This window comes from Cetorhinus maximus, chromosome 26, assembly GCF_964194155.1.
Source record: "Cetorhinus maximus chromosome 26, sCetMax3.hap1.1, whole genome shotgun sequence".
Classification (NCBI taxonomy): domain Eukaryota; kingdom Metazoa; phylum Chordata; class Chondrichthyes; order Lamniformes; family Cetorhinidae; genus Cetorhinus; species Cetorhinus maximus.
In genome coordinates this window covers 31,100,403-31,121,453 of record NC_135904.1, presented here as the reverse complement: position 1 = coordinate 31,121,453, position 21,051 = coordinate 31,100,403, and the positions used below count along the sequence as shown (strand labels likewise).

Here is a 21,051-nt window from a genome sequence, read left to right as displayed (position 1 = left end):
GAATTTTAAGCATAGGTCTTAGCATCCACATTTCAAATCTATAAAAAGGTATTATTGAAAAAGTACATAAATTATCTTTAAAAATAAGCTTCCTGGGGGATACCAGCTTAAAGCTGATTTTCAAACATGTATTTTCTTCCCCAAATTCTAAGCTTTTCAGTTTCTTTATTCCATGCAACATTTTGCGACTGACATTTCATTCTTTAAGTACTGATATTTCACAGAACAATGTCATTTGTCTCTCGCATTCTGCTTGGGACAGTAAAAATGTCTGCTTAATGTCATTGCAGAAAAATACAAAATGCCTGGGAACAAGGGGGACTAAAATCTGGAGAGAACTGTGCATTCCTATCCAACAGTTCCCACACATAAATGCACTCTGCCATTCAACTGAAATAGTCCCCTTCAGCAATTAAGTAACAATCGCAGAATTAAGTTACTATTTATAATTCAAATGCCAGTTGTCAGTTACTGAATTATTTGGGTCAGTGGCAGTGTTGAACAAAGGACTAATCTTGTGTCCCATGAATTACAGCTGAATAAGGCCATTTAGGTGCTCAGAAGAACATTTCCCCAATGGCATGTTGAATCGAAACTAAATATTACACTGTGGAACAGCCTTGCCAAGTGAATTCCATAATTGCAAACTGTCTACTGCAAATAAAGAGCAAAACAGTAAATACCATATGAAAAATGCCTGTCCTATTTCTGCCAATAAATTGACAATCTTTCATTTCCTGTCCATAGCTTCACTGAGTAAGATAAACTCCTTTTTGCAGAGTAGAGCGAAGATTAAGATTCATACCACACTCTCAGCTTTCAAGCTCCACATTGGTTATTTTTCAGGTTAGGGAAGAGCTGCTTTCTTGAATGCAGTGTCTTTGTCCTAATGTTAAATGGATTGAATATCTGATTTTTTTTTTTAAAAAAAGGGCCTTACCACAAAGCAAAATGGAAATGGCACTGCAAAAAGCAACATCTTTCACCTATAATCTGAATATCAAAGTGTCACCCACAGACTGCTTTTTGAGGCAGACCCCTTTATGACAAGAACCAGGACGGAATCAATGAGATTTTTTTTACATAACGAGTTCAGAACATTGGAGCAGGGGTAGGTTATGATCTGGATCGCTCTCCCTTAAAGCAAGGTGATAGCAGGTCCAACAATAACATTCAAAAGGGAATTAGATAAATTCTACAAAAGGATAAATTTTCAGGACTATGTGGAAAAATAACAGAAAAAGTGGGATTAATTGGATAGTATTGGCACATAGGTAGAGGCAAGCTGTGTGAAGGTCAATTTTCATAAAGATCATGTACTGGCCGGTGAAGGCTGTAGTGCCTGCCTGATGGTGATAAGCAAGAGGCTCAAGCCTTTTTTATGGGAACCATTACATGGAGGTAAACTGAAAGACCATTCTTTAGAGAAGTTTACTCTGGAGAAAGCATTGGCAACCATTAAACCTCATTTTTTGGCACTGGCTATACAAATATGGATTTGTTGGTTTGGACATCTAAAAAGGCTGGGCACTAAAATTATTGCGTGGCAATCTAACAAAGTTATGTTCATGGCTTTTCGATTTCTCCTTAAATTACTCCACTTGTGCTACCATTCATGCCACATTCACTGGATCTTATTTCAGTAACTCAAGGAGCTCCCCCAGGCTGGGCTTTATTCTCGGTTCCATTCTGTATTAATGGCCACCTCCACTCTCATCATCAAATCTGCCCACTCTTGTAATGATGCAATGTGCATTTTACAGTTGTTCACTATTTAAGATTGTGCCTTAAAGCAAAAGCTTGAGTCTTCTGACAGAACAGTAGCTACGTTACTGCATCTCTTCCATGCCCTTCAATAAAGCACAGAAATCCTTGTTTCTTGACATTCTACAAGGACACAAGGGTCAATTTTCCACTTGCAAACTCCTGGCACAGAGATTTGTCCACTGGGAGCACACAGCAGTAAATCGTGTAGACAACCCATGATTTTACATCCATTTAAAATTATTGGAAAGAAAATTGTGGGCTGTGTATGCACAATTTCCTGATTTGCAATCCCAGTGGGTTCCACGCTAGAAGCATGCAAATGGAAAATGTACTCAGTTTCTTCATGTTACTCAGTTTCTTCATGTCTTTCATGAGTCTAATCTAGAGGTACAGCTTCTTACCTCTGATGACTCCACCCTTAATCCTTCATTTTTCAATATTCTTGGCATCACAATGTTTACTGACCTGTGGTTTCGCCTTTTGTGCCAAACATTTTTTTCACCCTCAGTAACTATTTACTCTCTGTAAAACCCATGTCTATTCAAGACTTAAGTACTGCTTCCCCTCCAAGATGACTCTTTGAGCAGCTCTCTTGTGCCTCTGAAAAAGACTAGCAAATCTTTGGGGACCTCACGTCGCCAATTTCTCTCTCCTGCCCTCCATGACAACTTTTCTTGTCCCTCACTTTCTACTTTATCAATATTAATATCTTGCTTTCAAAAGGTAAAATCAATATTACTACAAGTCAGCATTCGCCTCAATGATTATCCTGTCACTTTTCAACTTCAACCATTCCGATAAACTATTGCTCCTCTCTATGCCCCCACTTTCCTCAGATCAAAAGACACCACATAGCTTCCTATTTTTCTTTCCCAGGAGCTCAATGCTGCAAACTCTGGAATGCCGTCAGCACTTCCTTGGCCTACAATCTTCATGCTCTAAAAGCAAAACATGACCTCAACTAATCACAACTTCATGACTCATGTATTCATCTCTGGGGTCTTGCACAATGCGCCTTGGTCCTTCAGCTTGGCTTCATTTAAAAAAAACAGAATTGCATCCATGATTTTCCTTGGATTAATCTTCTAAACTTAAACCACTGGACAGAGATCAATGCCTGAGGGAAGGATCGAGATCCAAAAATTTGGGTTTCTCTTATGCACATCTGCAGGACTGTGTACAGACTTAGTCTCCTCACCTTAGAGGAAGTGAGGTAAGGTTCATTTGATCGACTCCTTGGATGAGGGGATTGTCCTGTAAGAAGCATTTGAGTAGGCTAGGCCTACATTGCATAGAATTTACAAGAATGAAAGGTGATCTCATTGAAAATTCTTAAGGGGCTCAACAAGCTAGGTGCTGGAAATATGTTTCCCCGGGCTGGGGAGTATAGAGCTAGGGTTCACATTCTCAGAATAAGGGGCCACCATTAGACTGAGGTAAGGGTTATGAATTCAAGCGATTATGAATCTTTTGGAATTCTCTATCCCAGAAGGCTGGAGATGCTGCGTCGTTGACTGTATTCAAGACATAAATCGGTAGACTGTTGTTCTCTAAAAAGAGTCAAGGGACATTGAGAGATGGTTGGATTTGAAGGTCAGCTATGATCTTATTGAATGATAACGCAGGCTCAAAAGATTGAATGATCTATCCTTGTTCCTATTTCTTACGCTCTTATGACCATGTAGCATTAGTGACCTAGAAGTGATCTCCAACTTAATATATTAGCTGTGGGAAAATAACATTGAAGAACAGGAAATAATTTTCCAATGGCCTGGGATCTTATTAATGGTCCTAAATCAGAAATGAAGGTTTTAGCTCTTTAATTTTTTTCTTGTCTTTGAAAGCAATATTCACTTTTGCCTAAAGAGTCATACGCACTTGAAATGTTAACTCAATCTCTCCACAGACGCTGTCAGACCTGAGTTTTTCCAGTAGTTCCCGTTTTTATTTCAGATTTCCAGCATCCGCAGTATTTTGCTCTTATCCACTTTTTCCTTACAACCTTCTTCGTTTCATGTTCTCTGGTTGTTTGGACAAGAGTTATGATATTTAAGAGAATATGTTTTTTTGCCACGCAAACGGGCAAAGGCTTAGGAAACACACATCAGTCCCAGAGTTACTAGTAATTACTATTTTATTTTTAACGCATGTAATTCTGGACTGACTCCAATAAAAATATATTTTGAAAGCATGGATTCACCACAAGTAATTAGGGAAGGTTGGGTAAAGTTACCTGGCAAATTCCACTGATGCACATGTTCAAGGATTCGGTGTTGCATCGGGTACCATCGAGTACTTTTGGTGATAGCTCCACTATTAAAGGTGTTCCCCGGGCCTGACAGTTCAGTGCACATGGAGCTTCATGATCATTGTAGAGGGGGATCCACTCGTAATATTGCCCCTGGTACTTCACATCATTGTGTGCGGAGCACTGCTGATGTCTGAAGTCACCAGCTTCAGGAGGACAATCCTTAAGCAGAGATAAAATGAAATGTGAGCTTGAGAACAGTCAAAATCAAAACTGTACTTTACTGTGTGCTTTTACTTCATGTGAAAATAAACAACATACCAGTCACGGGCATTGGCACTATGGGAGGTTACAGTACAAATGCTGAATGTAATACTGAGAAAACCTCGTTGATGGGCCAAGGCCCAAATTGCAAATCAGCTCCAAGGTTGAGGTATACCAGAAGAGTGGTGATTTAATGGTTCATAAATAAACAAATTATGTTGGGCTGAAACTTTCTCCGCACATAGTGCAAAAATGCAATATTGGCAGAAAATACTGCTTTTAAAAGATGTAGAATTATAGGGGGGTCAGATTTCACGACTGCTCAGAGACCATGCAAGGCTCTTTGAACGCTGGTATCTGCTATGATGGCAGCGAGCTTGCATGACTCATGTCTGAGTTTCCACTGAGCAGCACGCAGATGACTGGGTGGCTTCCGCTCAAACTGCAATGGAAGTCGAGACATCGGCTATTCGACACTGCGTCTTGGTTGATTCAGCAGGTGTTTTCACCTTGGCTGCACCTCCACACTGGAAAGTAAGGACTCCAAGTTCTGTGTAAAGCCCTGTACCAAGATGGTGCCAAACTCCCCCCATGTTGCTAGTGACCAGGCAGGCCCACCAATGTGTTCAGCATTTTCGTGGGCATTCCCTTCAGCCTTTATTCTGAGGCTGCCCCAAAATCCTTAGTGGAGTATTCTGCAGCAAAAGTCATGTGCAACCTTGTCACCTGGCAAGCTGGTATCTATGCTATCTTTGTTACCACTGTCCAGGCAATAGACCCACTCTTGCCCAGTGTCTCACTGTGCGCAGATTCCTCTGTAAGCTATCGTTTAAAGCAGAGCTTCCCAAACTTTTTCCTGCTGTGAACCCATTTTAATAGTTCACATTTGGTGCAACCCCACCGTGAAAACTAGGAGGCGTGTGAGATGTTGACCAAAGAGGTGTGTGAAGTTTACATGCTGCCTGCATCGGAAGGAGCAAGCATGAGTTAATCGCCTGTGAATCACCACACTTGCTTTTTGCAGCTATCCAATTTTGCTTCCAATATGCCCAACTATTCCTGTGTAACAATCAAAAGCAACAAAGAATATCAAACTATATGGCTAAAACCACAGAATGCAAGTCAGGAGGTGTCATGATCAAACTGCACAACGCTCTGGTCAGATTGTGTTGGTTATTGGTACACAAAGGAGGCTTGGCTCAGTAATAGCACAATGACCTCAGAGTAAGAGTGCTGTGAGTTCATCCCAATCCAGGGACTTGTGCATTATCTAGGCTGACACTCAAGTGCAGTACTGAGGGAGTGTGGCACATTTGGACCACACAAGTGCCAGGCAAAGACCATCTCCAACATGAGAGAATCTATCCATCTGCCTTTGACTTTCAAAAGCCTTACCATTGCTGAATCCCCCACCATCAATATCCTGGGGTTACCATCGACCAGAAATGGAATTGGACCAGCCATATTAAGACTGTGGCTATAAGAGCAGGTCAGAGGCTGGGAATTCTGCAACAAGTAATTCACCTCCTGACTCCCCAAATCCTGTCCACCATCTACAAGGCACAAGTCAGGAGTTTGATGGAATACTCTCCACTTGCCTGGATGAGTTCAGCTCCAACAACACTCAGGCAGCATCACACCACCCAGGACAAAGCAACCTGCTTGATTGGTACCTCATCCACCATGTAAACATTCATTCTCACAGCCACTGATGTACAGTGGCAGCAGTGTGTACCATCTACAAGATGCACTGCAGCAACTCACCAAGGCTCCTTCAACAGCACCTTCCAAACCTGTGACTCTACCACGTAGAAGGACATGGGCAGCAGGTGCATGGGAACACCACCAGCTGGAAGTTCCCCTCCAAGCCACTCACCACCCTGACTTGGAAATATATCACTGTTCCTTCACTGTCATTGGGTTAAAATCCTGGATCTCCCTCCCTAACAGCACTTTGGGTGTACCTGCACCACATGCAGCAGACTGCAGCGGTTCAAGAAGGCAGCTCACCACCATCTTCTCAAGGGCAGTTGGGGATGGGCATCCTGTGAAAGAATAATAAGAAAATTCGGACATGCCATCATCTGGATAAGGTGCAGTTCTGAGCCCTGTTTGTCATGGCACTAGTCAAAGGAAAGCAGATGAGTTCTTTCTGGCATCCTGGCCAATACTTATCCCTCAAGCAACATCATTGAATCTGTTTATCTGGTCATTATCATATTGCTGTTTATGAGATCTTGCTGTGCACAAAGTGGCAGCTATTATTTCTACTTTACACCAATGCTGACATCACAAAAGTACTTCATTGGCTGTGGAGCACTTTGGGATGTCCTTTTGGCAGGTAGTCCTGAAAGCACAAGCTCTTCTTTCTTTCCTGCACAAATAGTATGTGCTATATTTGATTGTGTACGCTATCCTTAATGACTTACAGGTATAGCACAGCCATTAACATGAATTTGCAACATTAAGAAATTCCTCCCTTTCAGGAGCTCAAAATAAAAGTAATTAAAATTAGCAAAAAATGATTAGGATCTTGACAATCTGGAGTTAAAATCATCTTTAAAGGGTCGACACAAGCATCTGTTGCAACTGCTGAGTACATTGGGAACAAACACATGAAGGCTACTATATATTTGAAACAGATAAGCTGGATATATTACAATGTGTACTCCTAGAGGTCATAACAGACTTTTGTGAAAGAAATAGTTCATTGGACAGTGGACATGTGGGCAGCGCTGGATCCAGGGACTATTAACAGGTTTGAGGCATGGTGCACATCTAGCTCCAAGAATGCCACTGTAGATGAGATTGTGGGGAAGAATGACAAGCCTGAATTTGACGCGTTATGTGGCTACAATGATGGTAACCATTGTATGGACACTGGCTGTGACTTGCACAAAGTCAACTTGTCTACTGATATTTGTGAAATTGAAGTTTCTAAAAGTTTTGTTTCACTATTAGTGTTATAGTTTCCAATGCTTTTTGGCTTTTCTTCTCATAAGTGTCGTGGTTTAATTTATAATGTTATACTCTAAACAAAAGGTTGGTGCCATCATTCCTGAGCCTGTTGCAAATATTTTGCACTCGAGTATCTCTGCAAATTAAGCACACCTCATTTTTGGATTTTTGAGGTGAGGAGAGATTACATTGAAGGGATTTATGGGGTGAATGCATACCTTCCAGAAAATGTTGAACATTCTATATTAAGCACATCACAAGGACTCACAAGAACACAACAACTAGGAACAAGAGTAGGACATTCAGCTCTTCGAGCCTGCTCCACTATTTGATAAGAGCATGGCTGATCTGATCTGATTGTAGTCTCAACTCCACTGTTCCGTCTGCCTCCCCATAACCCTCAACTCCCCTGTCAATCAAAAATCTGACTAACTCAGCCTCGAATATATTCTATGATCCAGCCTCTACTACCCTCTGGGGAAGAGGATTGCACAGTCTAAGGACCCTCAGAGAAAAAAATTCTCATCTCTGCCTTAAATGGAGACCCCTAATTTTTAAACTGTGTCCCCTAGTTCTAGGCTCCCCCAAAAGGAGGAACAAATTCTCAGCATCCAAAATCATGTGTTGTTCACTTACTCTAGAGCGGCGGGTTGACTGCTTGACTTCGTAGAGGTTAAGAATTTACAAATATTGTTTTGTTACACTAAGTAATTTAATGACCCACTGAAAAGGGTCTACAAAGATGTACACTTGAGAGGTGTCTGTGCTCTCCCCACCCATTTCTATAAAAGTGTGCACCACATGTCGATTGGGTAATGTGCACATCTTATACTAATGAACTGGTCATCTGGTTAAGTAGTTGTCTGACTAGTTTTTTTGAGATGAGTCATGTGGTGCCTTAGCTTCAGGAAACATATGAATCCCAAATTTAAGCAAGTGTACAAGTTGTGCATTCTTGTGACTGCTTTAAAAATAACAAGTGGCTAATGTTTTATGATTAACCACCATTTATTGTGCATGCAAGAAGGAAATCCAACCCACAAATTAAGAAGCCTGAGATAGTGTACTACTTCCAATCTAGACCCCATCCCACAGTAATGCATATAAAATTGGCAAGAATAATAATAAAGATTAATGATAAAAGTCTTAAGTGAACAATTATCTAATTGGAAGTAGCACATTGTGAGTGTAAAGGAAATGTTCTACAAAATATTTGATGAGTCAATGAATCATTGCACGCAGCAACATTAATCTGATACTTTTCATTAGAATTCAATGAGTGCCCACTTAAGGACCTCATCCCACCACCTCTCGTATTAACCCAGTGATAGATGGACAAGGCTCGCCATGTGGGGAGCGTGACAAGTGTGGAGTTGCTTGTGGGCTTCCAGGGGGCCCTCTTTCAAAGGACCTCAATGATTGTTTGAGGGACTCGGCATTGGGAAGGGGAACTTGCTGAGAGTCACCCCCCTGCCCTTGCTGCTGATCACCCTCACCCCTTCCCATGTGACACCCACGCCATGATGCCCCTCCCACCACCTGGGATCCAGCGATGACACTAGGCCTCAGATAGGTATCATCCCAGAGCAGTCACCACCTTCCTGGTGGCGCTGCTATTCAATAGAGTTCCCAGCCTCCGATTGGCCAGCAGCTTTTGGCAGCAGGGCTTCCTTCACCTGGGGTCCACACCTGGGAACTATCACCGGCTCTCCAGCTGATGGGCAAGGCCCCCGTTAAATAACACCCCTAATCTCAAATTGAGATCTAAAAATCATTCTAAACAGTCTTCTCCTTTTCAATCCTTGGACACCCTTTTCACCTGAACCACCATAATCTGCAGTTTTAGTTTCAGTTTCAGCAAAAAGATTAAGTGAGAATCAGATTTCAGCCAGAATCTAGATCATGCAATTCCTTGAATTCATGATTCCTACCCAAGGTGATGTTATCATTTCAACTAAGGCAGGGGACAGTCACCCCTCATTTTTAGCCTTACCCTCATGATGGTGAAAGACACGGGCAATGCAATGATGGTCATTCCGCCCCCCAAGGCAGGAAGACAGGGTAAAGTCTCTCAGAAATTAAACTATTTTTATGTTTCGTGTGGTAGTTATACTGTGGGTAAGCCAGCTATCTGGTGTGACTTATCCATTGCTTAAATTGAATGTGCCCTTTATTAATTCCTGTCAAGGCAAGGACCCATCGCATGGTCACATCTTTAGCATTCCTCAAGTGAGCCTCTGTGAATACAAAATCAGCCAATTTCCCAACAGAAAGAATGAACTTGCAACTCTATAGCAACTTTCATGACTTCAGGATAGTGCTTTAAAACCAATTAACTACTTTTGATGGGTAGTCACCCTTGTAAAAGCAGGAACAATATGCACAGCAAACTATCAGAAACAATATTCAGAAAATGACCAGCGAGTCCATTCTTTTAGATTCTGGTATTTAGAGAGCTCCTTTGCTCTTCTTCAAATACAGCCACAGGATTTCTTAAATCCTGCTGACCCTCTTGGGCGGATGTAAGTTTAACATCTCATTTGAAAGATGGCAACTCAGGCAGTGCAGGACTGCACTGGTGTGTCAGCTGGACTGTGCTCAAGACTCTGGAGTGAGACTTTTGACAGAGAGAAGGGTGCGCTGCCAATTGAGCTGTGGCTGACCCAGATTCAAAGTTATAGGTTCATATCATTGATCAGACTTAGTCGAATCAGTTGCTGCATTCTCAGAAACGCGCTCAGCTAAATGGTAAACTGATGCCCCATTAGTCTACTCAGTTGGATATAAATTCACGCAAAGCATTATTCACTGAAGAGTGGGATGGACTGGCCAATATTCTTTTTTTAAAACTAAAAACACATTATCTGGTCATTCATTTCAGTTGGTGGCTTAACTTGCTTACATTATAATAATGACTGCATTTTGAATCTAATCCATATTTGTAAAGCTTCTCGGGGCTTTCTGTTCCTCCAGACCTACTCATACACGATCTGAATCCTGAGGGGCCTCACACAAGGGGGTTGGGGGTGATGTTCTTCTCATGCTGCAGTGCCATGACATCACAACTCCTTTAAAGGGGAAATTACTCTCACATGGGATTCCCTCCTTCATTCGCTGCCCAATGAATGGAACCCAGTGTCAGCTAATTCAATGTGTGTGTGTGAAAAATGCTCCTTTAAAATAAAGTTGGCGAACCTTAATATTCACTTAACAAGAAACGTTATTGCATCTCGGATCTGAAATATTCCATGCACTAACTTATACCAGGGAAACCCGGGAAAGGGCTGAACTGGGAAAATTAATTCATGAAGAAAACAGTGTAAGTGGCAGCTTGGTGCTAGGATCCGAATTTGCAGCTATACTTTGAGACCAGGCACACTCAGCTGCACTGTCAGTGCCACTGAACCATTTTCCCCAGAGGAGACCCAAAAACCTAAAGGTCATTTTGTGGGTTGTCTAGCAGTGATTAATGAAACTTAATTTGCAGATATTGGGAAGCATGTTGCTGGCTTACAGCTTAGCTGCAGTGTCATGCAGGAAGAACGTTCTAACTCATATCTAACTCAGCTTTGAATAAAGTCATTGAGCTTATTCAAGGTAGAGTTAAGCAGATTTTTGATAGACCTGGGGGTCAAGGGTTTGGGGGGAGGGGACAGGAAAGTGGAATTGAGACCACAAATAGATCAACCCTGATCTTAATGAATGGTGGAGCAGGCTTGAAGGGTCAAATGGCCTACTGCTGCTCCTAAGTCCCATGTACCTATGTTACAAGTCCTAAGTAATAGCATTTACAAAGAGTAAGATATCCAGCTTTTGCATCTATGAATAGATTTTTTTCTACTACTAGAACATGTCCCATCATTTTGTTTGTAGTACAGTTGGATTAAATGATTATTCTTATCTTCATGGTAATGTTTGAGTTTCCATTTTTGCTTCCATCTTCTTCTCATTATGAAAACAAATAGACAAATAAAAGGAGGGGTCTTGGAATGTGAGAGACTCTTCCTTTACTAAGAGGGAGGCCAGTTTTCAGAATTGCTTACCAAGGGGGATTGTGGAAGTAAGTTGTTTAGATTTCAAGGTCAAATTAGGGAAGCGTCTTGGAGAGAAACACATTTTCTGGCAGAATTGGAAGGTTGATTTGTTGGATTTAAGGTCTTATCCAGCACTGAAATTTTTTCTGCGATAAAGGCAAAATACTGCCGATGCTGGAAATCTGAAACAAAAACATGATGGAAAAACTCAGCAGGTCTGACAGCATCTGTGGAGAGAAAGACAGAGTTAACGTTTCAAGTCCGTATGACTCTTCAGAGCTCTGGAGAAGAGTCATACGGACTCGAAATGTTAACTCTGTCTTTCTCTCCACAGATGCTGTCAGACCTGCTGAGTTTTTCCAGCATTTTTTGTTTTTGTTTCTGAAATTTTTTAAGTTTCTCTGATTTCGTATTTCTGATTCTCTTCTCTCCAACCTTTGCTTCTTCACTTCTCCTTCTCTTTTGGGTGGGAGGTGGTGGGACAAGGTGATGTGTCAGGAAATGGGAGGCCATGGAGAAGATTTTGTTAGTGGGACGTCTGGAAGAAGAGAGCGGGTGAAAGTAAGCAGGGCCCAAGAGGTGTGTGGAAATGTGCGCCACCTTAATAAATGCTGCACAAAGGCAAGGAGTGAAATAAAACTCCACACCATCACATCACTGTGAGACTTGATATTGAAGAAGTTGTCAGTTGACATCTTAATTTTTCTAGAACTATCAAGAAAAATGCAGTATATTACCAGGCAGTCACACATCTCAAGCAAAAGCAGAATTACCTGGAAAAACTCAGCAGGTCTGGCAGCATCGGCGGAGAAGAAAAAAGTTGACGTTTCGATTCCTCATGACCCTTCAACAGAACTGAGTAATATTAGGAGAGGGGTGAAATATAAGCTGGTTTAAGGTGGGGGGAGAGAAGTTGGGAGGGGGGTGGGGGGTGGTTGTAGGGACAAACAAGCAGTGATAGGAGCAGATAATCAAAAGATGTCACAGACAAAAGGATCAAAGAGGTGTTGAAGGTGGTGATATTATCTAAGAAAATGTGCTAATTAAGAATGGATGGCAGGACACTCAAGGTACAGCTCTAGTGGGGGTGGGGTGGAAAGACTAACAGGGCATAAAAGGTATAGATTTAAAAATAATGGAAATAGGTGGGAAAAGAAAAATCTATATAAATTATTGGAAAAAACAAAAGGAAGGGGGAAGAAACGGAAAGGGGGTGGGGATGGAGGAGAGAGTTCAAGATCTAAAGTTGTTGAATTCAATATTCAGTCCGGAAGGCTGTAAAGTGCCTAGTCGGAAGATGAGGTGCTGTTCCTCCAGTTTGCGTTGGGCTTCACTGGAACAATGCAGCAAGCCAAGGACAGACATGTGGGCAAGAGAGCACGGTGGAGTGTTAAAATGGCAAGCGAGAGGGAGGTTTGGGTCTTTCTTGCGGACAGACCGCAGGTGTTCTGTAAAGCGGTCGCCCAGTTTGCGTTTGGTCTCTCCAACGTAGAGGAGACCACATTGGGAGCAACGAATGCAGTAGACTAAGTTAGGGGAAATGCAAGTGAAATGCTGCTTCACTTGAAAGAAGTGTTTGGGCCCTTGGACGGTGAGGAGAGAGGAAGTGAAGGGGCAGGTGTTGCATCTTTTGCTTTTTCATGGGGAGGTGCCGTAGGTGGGGGTTGAGGAGTAGGGGGTGATGGAGGAGTGGACCAGGGTATCCCGGAGGGAACGATCCCTACGGAATGCCACCAGGGGGGGTGAAGGGAAGATGTGTTTGGTGGTGGCATCATGCTGGAGTTGGCAGAAATGGCAGAGGATGATCCTTTGAATGCGGAGGCTGGTGGGGTGATAAGTGAGGACAAGGGGGATCCTATCATGTTTCTGGGAGGGAGGAGAAGGCGTGAGGGCGGATGCGCGGGAGATGGGCCGGACACGGTTGAGGGCCCTGTCAACGACCGTGGGTGGAAAACCTCGGTTAAGGAAGAAGGAGGACATGTTAGAGGAACTGTTTTTGAAGGTAGCATCATCAGAACAGATCTCAAGGTTCAGGTTATGTTAATAAACCACTTGACTATCCCCGCAATAGTAACCCCTGAATTATTTACTGCCTTGAATACAAAACCTCCAGTAGCTCTCTGTTTGCTATATATTGTATGCTATTCCCTCTGACATGCAGAGCATGTCATGACAAAAAGCCAACAGGGTCAACTTTGACTGTATACTCCCAGCTGAGACCTTAAACTGCATGTTGTAAACCTGGGTGGAGAATCTTGCAACATTATGGGCAGGCAGTATACACCCTCCCCCAACTTCAGGTACACATTCCTGATGGGTGAGACTCCCTTGGTGATCACATTGCCCAATAGCCTTTCAGATCAAACCATGTGATTTAATAATAGGGGCTGCCATCCATCAGTGTCAACATGACACCCTCTGCTGGCAATTGAAAAAAAACTTGCCAGAAATGGAATAAAACAGCCACCGCAAACTCCGACTGTGTATACATTGCACACAAGCTGGAGTTCATTTCAAGGGCATAATACATCTCTGAATTCACAAGACATTGATAAACTACTTGAACTTTGGCCTTTAAATTGATGAGGTTATTTAAACATCTTGATGCATTTCCGCCTTGTGTCGTGCTCCAGCCTACCTTTGTTTGATGGAAAAAGTAAATTCTCACAGACAGCCAAGGCACATAGTCTTTGCAAAAGGAAATATGTAACTTAGCAATTACACAAGCATCACTGAAGACATTCAATGAACTGACTTTACTAGCCACACATTAGTAACTCCAGGCTGCTCACGTTTTAAGAGCATAACTGCATGTTGAGCCAACCAATCTGATCATCAATCGTTCAACCACTTTACATTCTGTGTAGCATATAAACACCACTGGAGACCTGATGAGCTGAATCATCTGTTTCTATGTAATTCTATGTTCCTCAATCTTGATAAAAGATCACCAGCCCTTTATCAATGGTCAATGGGATTTACACATAACACAGCAGAGAACAGTGCAGCAAAAACCTTCCACTATCTCCTCCCCTCCTTCGCAGCAATGAGCAAAAATTGAAGGCGATCCTGAACAGAAAATTAGGAAGCGCTGCAGAATGCGAAGGACAATCCATTATATCAGCGGTTGCCAAACTATGGGCCGTGACCCCCAGTGGAGTCACAGGTCAGGCAATAAGGGGTCATAAGCTCCCTCTCTCCACCAATAGCAACAGCGGCAGCTACGGAGCAGAGACTCTGGTTTTTAGTCCTGGGATTGGCTCCGAGGCCCCTTGATGTGCACACGCACGACTTCTTTTCTTGCCTTGGTCCAATGGGTGCAGCAGTCTAATGAAATCAGCTCTGAGGCCCAATCGCTGCTTCCAACAGAGCCCGAAAACAGGTAGGTGAAAAAAAACATTGCTGCCCGTTCTCCAATTCCCCCTGCCCTGCTTTCATAGCCCTTTCATTCCCTCCTGCTTCCCTAGCTCCACACCCCCATTCTCACAAATCTCCCCCACCTCACAGCTAGAACCATTGAGCCATAGAAAAGTTACGGTGCAGAAAGAGGCCATTCAGCCCATTGTGCCTGTGCCGGCCGAAAAGAGAAAAAAGAAACTAGCCTCTCATTTTAATCCCACATTCCAGCACCTAGTCTGTAGCCTTGCAGGTTACAGCACTTCAGTTGCAGATCCAGGTACCTTATAAATGAGTTGAGTGTCTCAGCCTCAACCACCAACTTAGACAGTGAATTCCAGATGCCCATCAACCTCTGGGTGAAAAAGTTTTTCCTCATGTCCCCTCTAATCCTTCTACCAATCACCTTAAATCTATACCCCCTGGTAACTGACCCCTCAGCTAGGGGAAACAAGTCTTTCCTGTCTACCCTATCTAGGCCCCTCAAGTAGGTCACCCCTCAGCCTCCTCTGTTCTAAGGAAAACAACCCCAGCCTATCCAATATCTTCTCAAAGCTGCATTTTTCAAGCTCTCAGAGCATTTATGTGCTTCCTGTAATGTGGTGGCCAGAATTGTACACAAAATTCCAGCTGTGGTCTAAACAGTGTTTTATACAGTTCCAACATTAAATCCCTGCCTCACCCAATAAAGGAAAGCATTCCATATGGTTTTTTGACCACCTTGTCCACCTGTCCTGCCACCTTCAAAGACCTGTGTGGACATTCACTCCAAGGTCTCTCACTTCCTTAACCCCTCTCAACAACTTCCCATTTATTGAGTGCTCCCTTGCTTTGTTTGCCCTCCCAGCTGCATTACCTCACACTTTCCTGGATTGGATTCCATTTGCCACTTCTCCACCCACGCAGCCAAACCATTGATATAATTCTGGAGTCGACAGCTATTCTCTTCACTTTCAACTACACGGCCAATTTTTGCGTCATCTGCAAATTTCCCAATCGTGCCTCCCACATTTAAGTCTACGTCTACCCCCATAGTCTTACAACTGCCCCTCCTTAGCACTCATATTGTACCACTCCCTCAAATCTCTGCCCTCACAACCCTACACCAACCCCTCCCCAACCCCCCCACTTTGAACCCAGCCCGTCCGCCTACTCACTCTGGTGTCATGGGAATTTTCAAGGTTCAAAATGGGGTCACAGTGAGAAAATGTTTGGGAAGCACTGTATAAGATGAAGCTTCTACCAGAGATAATCTCAGTGCACATCCTTCATACACCACAAAAGCAGGAATTAGCTTAAACCTCAGACATGCAATGCAACTGCTTTCAATAATACTTAAAAGCATTCCAACAATTATTATTCTTCATATATTTAGAATTTGTTTGCACGCCTGTTGATAATTCACTTGGTAGACAAGTTATTTTGGTCAAATTTTTCTAGTGCCTGTTACCCATGAACACTAGCGCTAGAAAGGACTATAAAGAAATTAAATAGCAATCAATTTTTTTTTTAAATCTGATTTTGAAAGTACATAGTTTTCTCATGACTAATCTGCAAAGTAGTTAAACTCTGGAGCGTAGATTCTCTGATTAGATGTGAAGTACTCAAAGCACGCATCGTAACTGCCCGACCTCGTGAGCTTATTAATAAACCAGCCATAGTTTCCAGGTTGAGTCTCATTAAAATATCTTGGACAAACTCTAAGTGTCATAAACGCCTCTGATTAGGAGCCTGCTAGTTGAGGGATAGGGAATACGATGCAGCTGAGGTATTAAAGACTCATAGCAACTTATAAGGGCCGGGCTTCATGAAAAGCCATTTTTGCTGCTCAGAAGGAATGTTGTTCCAATACTGCCCATCAGGTCAGCAGAAGGGCAGTGTGAGTCCTTCTGCTCTCTGCTGCAGTTGTGCAACTGCTGTACCACAGGCAGACCCTGTTAGGCATTGAGTAGCACAAGCCTTTAAGGGTAGCTGCCTATAGAAGTGAGTATGAACTTAACCATTCTGCATGGAATCCATTCAATGCAGGAAAAGTATTAGTGTCTTTACTAGATTAGGCAATAACATAGGAGACAGTCAATGATGCCACAACACCATCATATTTATCAATCAATTGTTCCTCATACTCAATGAACTTCAATTGCCTAATGCCAATAGCCATAAGATAGTGTGGCGTCCTCTATGCTCCTCTCTTCACCTGTGGCATAGGAACGGTGCCTGGACAAAAGAAGTCAAAGTTCCATCTAAAGTATAAAGAAATGTATCTAATTGTGGCAATCAGTCTACCACAGACACAGGCATGACAATAGGAAAACCCCCATGGTGGAAAGCTTTGGGAATAATCATCTTCCTTCCAAGCATGCTACGCTTACCACCCATCATGTCTCAAGTTACTCACAGGCTCTATCCTATGATGATATTTTCTGAAAGAAATTCATTTTGTTTTCAGTGGATGAATCAATACTACCCATTTGCACCGTCTCCCTGGGGATTCTGCTCCATAAATTGACCACTTGCTCATTGAAACATCTTCCATAAGATGGAATTGCCTGTTCAATGCACACATCACATCCTTTAAAGGGTGCATGCTGAGAATTGCATTTTACTCTACTATATAGGTACAAAAGGTAAATTGCCCCATTTGCTTTCTTTGAGGACAACTGACCCCTCAACACCCATGAGGAAGTGACAAATCAACTCCTGAAGTGGAGGGCAGGGGCAATGGGAGGCAGGAGGCTTAGAGGTAGAGAAAGTAGCCTAGTTTGGAGGATCATTAATGGTCAACAATTCCATTATAGCTGTATTATGTGACTATCTGGATGGTAAAATGCAAACTAGATGGATCTCTGTCTTCTCTCGTCGAGCACCCTACGGGTTCATGCTAAACTGCTTCTTTTGTTACTGTGCCCACATTAACCATTATTAAACTATCTCATCTCTCCATACAACTCCATCCCTCTCTCTGGCAACTGTCTGATGCTGAATGCAAACTTGTAGTATTTGACCAGCAGATGAGTTTTTAACCATATATCTGTGCCATCTCAAAGACCACCTATTTCCACCTCCATAACACTGCCCGACACCGCTCCTGCCTCAGCTCACCTGCTGCTGAAACCCTCATCCATGTCTTAGTTTCCTCTAGGTTTGACAATTCAATGCACACCTGGCCAGCCTCCAACATTCTTACTTCCTTAAACTTGACATCATCCAAAACTCTGTTGTCCATGTCCTTACTTACACCAAGTCCACCCACCATCTCTGTGTTCGATCAACTGTTGGGATCCACTTAAGCCATGTTCCTATTTTAAAATTCTCATCCTTGATTTCAAATCCCTCCATGGCCTTCTTTATCGCTGTAACCTCTTCCAGTTCCCAAATCCTCCAAAATATCCAACTTCTTCTAATTCTGACCTCTCCAGCATCCGCAATTTTAATCGCACCACAATTGTTTGCTGTACTTTCAGCTGCCAAGGCTTTAAACCTCGGTTTCCCTCCCTCAGACTCTCCACCTTTTTACCACTTCTTCCCCTTTCAAGACGCTCCTTAAAACTTACCTCTTTAACCAAGCTTTTGGTCATCTGCCCTAATACCTCCTTATATGGCTCTGTCTCAGGTTTTGCTTTCTAATGCTCCTGTTAAGCACCTTGAGGCATTTCACTAAAGATGCTATATGAATACAAGTTGTTGTTATGGAAACCCTTAGTTCAGCTTTGGACTGAAAGTCACATGAGCTTCACTGCTAAGGCAACCATTCTAAACCCTCTCTTCCTCTACATGTGCCTGATACAGACACACAGTGTATCCAACATAAATTAATACTTCACAGCATGCACCAGCACTCGTTTCCATCTCCAAACTCAGGCATCAGTTTGGAGATGGAAATCTTAAGGGTGAGTTAGCAACGTCTGCCTGACAAGAGGGAAGACACTGGTGACTGGAAGTTGCTTCTCAGCTACAGCACCTGAGGTGCTTGATCTTATGTTCCCTGATTTCAAAAGAACAATCCCTGTAGAGTATCAAATGCTGGTGCAGCATTGTGGGCTATACCAGACAGTGTGCTGCGGATGACAGCTCAAGTGGTTGTATTCAAAAGTAGAAAGGGCAATACTTTACTGGTTAGTTTAACAACTAAGCAGTTCATGTTGAAGCATGTGGTAGCTTCAATGACATCTGCAGTGGCTTTGGTAAGTTAACCAACTGGTAACACACAACTGTGAGTTGGGGCTTCACTTGTGTTGTTAGGCCAGCTTTTCTACAGAGTGGTGGCCATGTTGCACCAGTGCCCAGAGTTAGTGGTATGGGAGAATGATGGTGCCATCTCAGGGTGGTAGCACATGTGTATCTTCTTCAGTCTCCTCTGATGCCTACTCATGTTGATAAAAGGACCCAGAGCCAAGCTGCCTCTGCAGCAGTATAAAAGGTGCAGCCTGCGAGCAGGTCATGAGGTCGGATCAACGTCCTGGAGAATTGTATAACTAGGGCTGTGGATAGGGATTTAAATTAAAAATTGGGGTGGGGGAGGGTGGGGCTGCAGGTCAGGTGAAGGGAGATTTAGAAATCTAAAGAGGTAACAGGGCAGTTTAGCAATTTTAGCAAAGACAAAGAAAATGGAGCAGGAAGGGGGAAAGAGAGTTTAATGATAATAGTGCATCAATGAATAAGGTCCATGCATAGTAAATAAAAATTAAAGTATCTTTATCTGCACGCGTGAAGCATGCATAACAAGCTAGATGTACTAGTGGCAAAAAGAGAGATAAATAGTTAAGATCTAATCGCTATTACAAAGACATGGTTACAAGGTGACCAAAGTTGGCAAATAAATATTCCAGGGTGCACAACATTGTGAAAAGACAGCCAGAATAGAAAAGGAGAAGAGTAGCCTTGATAGTAAGGGATAAGGACAATAGTAAGAAAGGGTCATGGCTCAGAAGATCGTGAAGTAGAATCAGTATGGTTGAAAATTAGGAATGAAAAGATTCAAAGTAGTTTATAAGGCCCATACAAGAAGTCCTACCATTGGTCAGGGTGTCAGCTAAGAAATAATCAGGTTCGCTAGGGAAGCATTATCTTAAAGGACGAAGCCTAGAAAGTTGCAAAAAAAAGTAGTGACCCTTTGAAACCAGCGAAGGGTCACTTTAAAGTTGATTAAAAAGGAAACAAAATGAGTAAACTAGCCAGAAATATAAAAACTGATTGTAAAAAGACACAAGTTACTTACCAGAAATAGAGGATAACCACAGTGCTAACAAGAGTGATAAACTTATGGGACCTATTAACAGTAGAGAAAAGTATTGGAGAAATGTAAGTGGCTAAAAGCCAACAAATCCCCAAGACCCAATGGCCTATGCCCAGGGGCTTAAAAAGAGATAGCCGCAGAGATATTAGATGCATTGGTTATGATTTTCCAAAATTCCCTAGATTTTAGAATTATCTCAGCTGATTGGAAGTCAGCTAATGTTACACAGTTATTCAAGGAAGGAGGGGCAGAGAAAACAGGGAACTGCAGGCCAGTTAGCTTGGCATCAGTTGCTGGGAAAAAGTTAGAATCTATCATTAGAACTTAGAAAATCATAGTGGCCTGAATTTCACAGCAAAAACCCACAGGCTGGTTTTTAGGTGGGGAGATGGGGTTTCCCTCTGGGTTCCTGCGCATCCCAACCTCAGAGCGATTTTACACTGGGGCGGGCAAGGCCTCGGAGAGAAAGCCCACCATCGCCCCAACTGAGGCATGAAGGGGGGTGACCTCCATCAGAAGCCCCCTTCTGACTGCGGGCAACCCTCCCCCCGCCGCTTAAAGTCCAGTGGCAGCTGGACCTCCCTCCCCCGCATCTCTCTCTCTCCCGACACCCTGATCCTCTCCTGTGCACCCCACCAACCCCCAAGGCCTTCCCTGCCCTTCCCGCCCCAAGACTCCTTAAGCTTACTTAATCCTCTGGTCCAGAGACTTAAGCTCAGGCATGTTGATGCACTTCCCCTTCAGTCTACAGCAGCTCCTATCACCGCAGGGACGAGAGAGCTGCCGGCCAATCAGATTGCCTGGCAGCTCTCTAAGGCAGGACTTCCTCCCAAGTGAGGGGTGGAAGTCCCATCTGCAGCCAACTGACACTCAATTGAGTGTGAAATGGCTGCGGGGCAATTGGAGTCAGAGGATCAATGATTGGATACTAACAAGATGCAGATGCTGAGATGGATGTGTAGAGTAATGAGGAAGGACAAGATCAGGAACCAGAACATCAGGCGGTCAGTGAAGATTGTGAAAGCATCAAAGTAGCTGAGAAGGCATTGGGTTGGCATGATCATATGCCACACAGAGAGAGAGGATGCACGATGAGGCGAGTGATGGAGATGGGAATGCCAGGAAGAAGGAAATGAGGAAGTCCTAAG

General features: G+C 43.1%; 1 protein-coding gene across 2 annotated transcripts in view; it reads right to left on the bottom strand.

Moving 5' to 3' along the window:
• The window catches only part of adamtsl3 (ADAMTS-like 3), a 601,993-nt gene that overhangs the window by 308,192 nt on the left and 272,750 nt on the right, over positions 1-21,051 (bottom strand). For both annotated transcript variants that reach the window (XM_078530447.1, XM_078530448.1), the window contains exon 6: positions 4,001-4,237. In XM_078530447.1, coding sequence (XP_078386573.1) covers positions 4,001-4,237 — 237 coding nt within the window. The remainder of the gene's footprint in view (positions 1-4,000; positions 4,238-21,051) is intronic.